The sequence below is a fragment of the Gracilinanus agilis genome, chromosome 4 (assembly GCF_016433145.1).
Source record: "Gracilinanus agilis isolate LMUSP501 chromosome 4, AgileGrace, whole genome shotgun sequence".
Lineage (NCBI taxonomy): Eukaryota > Metazoa > Chordata > Mammalia > Didelphimorphia > Didelphidae > Gracilinanus > Gracilinanus agilis.
Genome location: NC_058133.1, coordinates 169,747,780 through 169,754,245, shown reverse-complemented (window position 1 = coordinate 169,754,245; position 6,466 = coordinate 169,747,780). Strand labels below are relative to the sequence as shown.

The window sequence follows — 6,466 nt, the reverse complement described above, 5'->3', positions numbered from 1 at the left end:
GGAAGGAAGGAAGGAAGGAAGGAAGGAAGGAAGGAAGGAAGGAAGGAAGGAAGGAAGAAAGGAAGGAAAGAAGGAAGGAAGAAACACACACAGCACAATAGTCAGGGAGATGAAAACAGGATAAACATGACAGACACATAGACTGACTGCATCAGAGTGGAGCTCTAGGTGCCCCAGTTTAGAAAGCTCAGGGAAAGGCAGAGCCACAACTAGGACAAGGCCACTGGAATTTTGCCCAAGGGTGGAAAATTTAGAGAGTACCCATAATATCACTAGGGTACACTTTCTTCCCTTTCAACCCTTTGACACAAAAATTGTTAATTATGGCTCCAGGTGAGTTTCATTCTCCTTGTCCTTCCCCTATTTTCTGGTGGCAGGTGGAGACAATTGGAGATGCCTACATGGTGGTCTCTGGGCTACCGGTGAGGAATGGGAGCCTCCATGCCCGAGAAGTGGCCCGAATGGCTTTGGCACTGCTAGATGCGGTTCACTCTTTTCGCATCCGCCATCGGCCTCAGGAAAAACTCCGCCTGCGCATTGGCATCCACACAGGTAAACGTGTCGTGTCTTTACCTCTGAAATGCATGAACACTCTTCCCATAATTCTAGCTATGGTCTCTTCTAGACTGGCCTTTTGGGGTCTTAGCTCTGCTCTTCCCTGAGGTAGGATAACTTTTTTTTAAAACCTTTACCTTCATTTTAGAATCAGTAGTAAGTATAGGTTCCAAGATAGAAGAAAAGTAAGAGCTAGGCAATGGGTGTTAAAGTGATCTGCCCAGGGTCACACAGCTAGGAAGTGTCTGAGGCAAGATTTGATCCCAGGACCTGGCTCTCAATCCACTGAGCCATCTAACTGCCCCCAATAACATTCTCTTCAACCCTAGCCACTTCTTATTACCACCCCCATTCCCTCTTGCCACATTTATCTCATTTGTGTCCCCTGGGACCAGGTCCAGTATGTGCTGGAGTGGTAGGGTTGAAGATGCCCCGTTATTGTCTCTTTGGTGATACTGTCAACACTGCCTCTCGGATGGAGTCCAATGGTGAAGGTATAGTGTCCCTCCTTTCTTACCTCCTCCCACTCCAACCTACCCTCTTTGTCCAATGCTTTCCACCCAACTCCTCTGCCTTTCCTCAAGCCCTTCCTGCTGATGGACAATCTCCATACTGGAGACCACTAAAAGGATTTGAGCCCCTGCCTTTAGAAAGGACTTCTCTGCCTTTCTGTTCTTGTCTTCCTGCCTGATTTTAATTCATCTCAGTGGTCTATTTTCTGCTTCTTGTTCAGGCATATCTCACTCCTTATGACTCATTTTGGGTTTGTTTTTTTTTTTTTTGCTATGTTTTTGACAAATATACTTTAAAAAATATTTTTATTTTATATTTATTTAATATTATTTATACAAATATATTTCTTGCTCTGGCTCATTTTGCAGATGAGAAAACTGAGGCTAAGTTAAGTGACTTTGCCCAGGGTCACACAGCTAGTAAGTGTCTGAGGTCGAATTTGAACTCAGGTCTTCCTGATTCCAACCCCAGAACTCTGTCCAGTATACCACCTAGCTGTCGATGGTATGCTTAGTTCTTTGCCAAGTCCTTTGGGGGATACAAGATAAGTATAAAAGGACATCAAAAAACTTACTTCTCATTTGAGAGACTTGATATATCCTCCTGAAATTGTTAAAGAGCAAAAGAAGCATCAAAATTAGATGCGGAGGCTAAGTTCAGAAAGGCAGTATATAGCATAATGGAAAAATAAAAATAAAAACAGTGAAATTAGAGCCAGGAGACCCATTGGGCCAGTCATTTCCCCCTTGCTGGCCTCAGTTTCTTCATTTGTAAAATATGATTGCCACAATAGAAGGAGCAGGGATCAGGGTTTCAAATCCCAATGCTGCCACTTACTCCCTGACTCAGTTTCCTCATTTGTAAAATGGAAGGTTATATTAGGTGATTTCTAAGGGCCCTTCCAGCTCTGTGGTCCTGTGGAGAAGACCGTGATTTGAACTGGGCTGTGAAGGAAGGGCAGAATTTTAAAATCAACCTTCTCCCTGGATCTCTCCTGCCTCCAAGAACCCTAAGACCTCTTTCCTCCTCCTTCATGCCTGATTGAACCCTCCCCTGACCTCTCCTTCTTTTCCTCTGCTTACTCCTTCCTTCACCAGCCCTGAAGATCCACATGTCCTCAGAAACCAAGGCAGTCCTGGAGGAGTTTGATGGTTTTGAGCTGGAGCTTAGAGGGGATGTGGAAATGAAGGTACTAAATGCCCTCCCCCCAGCCTCATTATCTTCTCCCCCTTTTCCTCAGGTGCCCTCCCAATCCTTGTCCCATTCCAGCGATTATACCCCTATCCCTTACTGAGCCTGGAGCTCTTCTAATAGCCATGAAAGTGTTTGTGCCACCCTGATGCCCCTAATTCTAACCTCCTTCTTTCCCTATTCAGGGCAAGGGCAAAGTCCGAACTTATTGGCTTCTGGGAGAACGAGGAAGCAGCACTCGGGGCTGATGTGCCCTTTCTGTTGCCCCCCAGTGCCCAGACTCAGGATCAACATCCCCCTGCTAGAGAGCCCCACTTTCACCTGGGGACCCAAAGGGGGATTTGAATAGCTCAGGTTTGGAGACCTCAGTGGGGATAATCCCAAGGCTCTGGGAGAGGACCCCGAGTCTGGGCATAACACAAGAGTACCGGACTGGATCAGATAACCACGCCAGCACATCCACATCCATGTACATGCACACATGTATTCTCTACCCTGGCCCATGCCAACATCATTGGATGGGGACTTTGGATGCTCAAATACTTCCTTCCTCTATTCCATCTCTCTTCCCCAGTACACTGTGGCTATTTAGGGGTACCAGAAGGGGGAGAAGCAGAGCCACCCCAATGAAAGCAGCCTCCAGGCTACTGGCAACGCTTATGGGCTCAGCATAACCATAGTGGGTGAGACAGGTTCACCCACCTACCATTTGGATACAGAGGGTTGAGCTAGAGGAAAGAAAGGAGTGGGTGGGAGGACTGTGGGGTTGAGGGGAAGAGGGGTATTGGTGCCCAGCTTCTACTTCTGAGCAGATGACCGATCATTAAAGTCTTTATTCCTGAAGCAGCCTCTTTTCTTAGGCAGGGACACTCCATATAGCATGTCTGCTTATGCATGTGCCTGTACATGTGTGGAACATGAGAGGAAGGGAAAGAATGTGTTTATATCATGGCACTGTGGTCTTGACTGATTGCTACTAGGGCCCATTTCCTTTTTGCTTGGGAGAATGAGTAGTTTAGGATTGAGGTGTTTTGAGAAGGCTGCAGTTGACTACCATTTAGGTGGGACAGCTGATTTTTAGTTTGTTGATGCTTTGAGTCCTTTTTTTTTACCTCAGAACCCCTCGAGGAGGGCAAGGGGTCAGGAAATTCACACAAATTGACCCCCCCCCCTTTTTGGGAAGAACACAGTAGATAGGAACTGGATCTGTGATTGCCCTAATATAGGGAACTCCCAGTCAAGGAAATTCCTTTTACAAGGGCAAGTTCTCATCACCTCAGCAATTTATAGCCAGAGAGAATTTCCTAGAGCACCATCTAGAAAGCTTAAATAATTTGACAGAAGACACACAAAATCTTGCCCCAAAAAGTTAATATTAGTGGGTTTGGGCAGGAGAAACTCTGAATTGAGGGAGACCTTGACTCTCCTTTGCCCCAACATTCCAAAATTCTTTTCAAGGTGTCGGTGCCTCCTTATTCTTACATTAGAGGTAGAACTTGAACTCAGACCTTGGGTTTTTTTTTTTTTAATTCTTACCTTCTGTCCTAGCATCAATTCTAAGACAGAAGAACAACAAGAGCTAGATAATCAAGGTTCAATCAAGGTTATTTTTTCTAAAAAATAAAAAAGAATAAAAAAGAAAGAAAGAAAAAAGGTTCAATGACTCATCCAGGGTCATACAGCTAGGAAGTGTCTGAGACCATATTTGAACCCAGGTCTTCCCCATTCCAAACTTGGGGCTCTATCCACTGGGCTATCCAGCTGCCCCTCTCAAGGCTTCTTAAATCTGAGGCCAGCTCTCTAGCCACCATTCCTTGGCTTCTCCGTATTCCTTTATTCGTTTGGGCCATTTGTTAATGATCTAGGAGGCGAAAGCCATTGCCTTTCATGGAGCTTTTCGGCAACCTCAATCCAAACCACCCAGTCCCCCTCATCCCCCCAAAATGATGAAGGAAGAATGGACTATAGCTGGAAAGCTCTTTCTCAGTTTCCCTGAGTGAGTAACCCCTATGGGAAAGAAAGCGTATGGGAAGGGTAGGCCTTTATTTCTAGAAAAATTGGGGTGCCTGCCTTAGGATGCCCCCCTGGAGCTGGGGCCAGGGAGCTGGCTGGGCCCATTGCCCTGGCTAGGCTGGGCTGGGTGGAGGGCCTTCCGTGGCCGTCTCTCTCCCTTGCCCTCCACCCTCCCGCTATAGACACACACACGCCAGGGCTGGGCCCCAGCAGGAATGCGGGGGAGAGGTGGCTGCTGCTTCACCTCCCCCATTGGGGAAGGAAAGCGGGAGACATGATTTCAATGCCATCCATCAAGTGGAGACAGCTTCCCGCCCCCACGCTCCCCACGCCTCTTCCTGTAGTCCCAAGCTCCAGTGGGACCCAGAGCTGATTTGGAGGGACAACAGAGGAGAAGGGGCTCCGAGGGCAGGGTTACCCAGCTACAAAAGGAATACAGATGGGAGGAGGGGAGGGGGGGGTTCCCCAGTGGGAGCCTCTCCAAGCTATCCAATGGACTTCAAGTTCTGCGTTCTTTCCTCCGGCTGACCTCCCCACTCCCACCGCCAGCAGGCTGGGCCCTGCTCGCTAGGCCGGTCCTTCTTCCCCCAGAGAGGGAAAAGCCATAGCTAAGCCCCTTACCCATTAGATTAAGGCCTAATAACACGGAGGAGACCAGAAGCAGGATGGCGGTGGTTGCCAAGGGAGCCACAGCCTGCCCGTCGGTGTGGTGGGCGTTTCGGGCCACGGCCCATTCCCCCATCTTCCTCTAGCCTTGTGGCAAGAGGGGAAAACGAGGGTGGGGAGCCTGGCCTCATGGGGGTAGGTGAAGAAGGTAGAGCTGAGGGGACCGGAGAGACAAGGGGTGGGGAGGGGTGGGGATGAAGGGGGAGCCTGGGGAGCTCAGGCAAGACAATTCTAGGAAGTTCCCAGTCAGATCCTTCCGGGGCAGCCTGGCTCCAAAGGCGGGCATGGGGAGGGGAGGGGGCTGTTCCAGGGTGGGGAAGGGGCTAGGAAGATGGTGACTTCAGCGGCCAGAGAACTTTCACTGGAATTGCTGAGGTTTCCTTCCGGAGCCGGAGCCAGAGGGAGCTGGGAAAGACATTAGGGGAGATATGTGATTGCTGTTCCCCCTCTCCCCAACAACACACACCCTTCCAACCTTCCAAGGACTGCCTCTTGGGGGGGGGGAAGTAATGCCCCTCCCCCAAAGGGGGGACCAACTCATGCCAGAAACTACCCCCCATCATGGGAGGGGCTGCCGGATCTGCTCTGGTGACTCTGGAGAGGGTCAAGAGGGCAAGTGAACTTTCCTGGAGGGATTGGGAAAGGGGGAGAAGGACAGATAAAGATCTATGTGGGTCAGGGGGCTCTACACTGAAAGACCCTTCCCCCAGACGGAGAAGAAACTTGGTTCTAGAAAAATCGGCTTCATGGAGGGAGACCAATATCTCTTCCCCACCCCACCCCCCCTATCCCCTCCATCAGAAGTCTTGGCTAATTTTTATTTGGCCTAGAAATGCAGTTGGCAATTATTTTTTCTATAATGATTTATACCTTTCAGAATGGACCAGGAGAATCTAATTGGTGTCCTGGCCAGCTCTGCGGTATTGAGGTCATTTTTAATTAAATAGCTGGGGCTATAAAAATACGTAAACAAAACCAGCCTCAAAACTCCAGCAGTGTCCAGGGAGATTTAATCTCTTTGGACTGGAAGTCCAGTAAGATTCCAAGCGAGGTGTTTTGGAGCCCGGATAAAGGGTCAGGGCACTGATGGATTTGGTGCTGCTGGAAGCCAAGATGGGGAAGCAGGGGCAGCCTGGGAGGGCAGGACCCCTATCTCCACCAGAGCTCTGCCCGGATGCATTCAGATGTCAGGAGCCAGGCTATCGTCAGGCCCTTTGTGGGGAGTTAAATAGGGGACAAAGAAGGAGAACCGAGGTTTCTTTAATCCATCAAACCCACCGGCTGAACCCTAAAGAGGTAAAGATACTCCCAGGACTGCAGAGAAGTGGGAAGAGGAGGTAGGAGAGCCAAAGCCCAGGAGAGCCCCACTACAGTACTGCCCAGAAGAAATGGGTGTTATCTCAGTGCTTGGGCATTCTATGGAATGTGGGGGGGAGTGGGGAGATGAGGATAGGGAAGGGAGAATTTGTACTTGTTTGCAAGCAGCTAATCAGAAAGAAGGACTTTCCTACATTTAGGACTGTCTAAA

At 49.1% G+C, this 6,466-nt stretch overlaps 1 protein-coding gene across 2 annotated transcripts in view; it reads left to right on the top strand.

Annotated features, from left to right (window-relative positions):
* Nucleotides 1-3,102, top strand: part of NPR1 (natriuretic peptide receptor 1) — a 24,874-nt gene extending 21,772 nt beyond the window's left edge. For both annotated transcript variants that reach the window (XM_044676863.1, XM_044676862.1), the window contains 4 exons: nucleotides 378-552; nucleotides 951-1,049; nucleotides 2,166-2,257; nucleotides 2,445-3,102. In XM_044676863.1, coding sequence (XP_044532798.1) covers nucleotides 378-552; nucleotides 951-1,049; nucleotides 2,166-2,257; nucleotides 2,445-2,507 — 429 coding nt within the window. In that variant the 3' untranslated portion in view covers nucleotides 2,508-3,102. The remainder of the gene's footprint in view (nucleotides 1-377; nucleotides 553-950; nucleotides 1,050-2,165; nucleotides 2,258-2,444) is intronic.
* The last annotated feature ends 3,364 nt before the right edge of the window (nucleotides 3,103-6,466 follow it).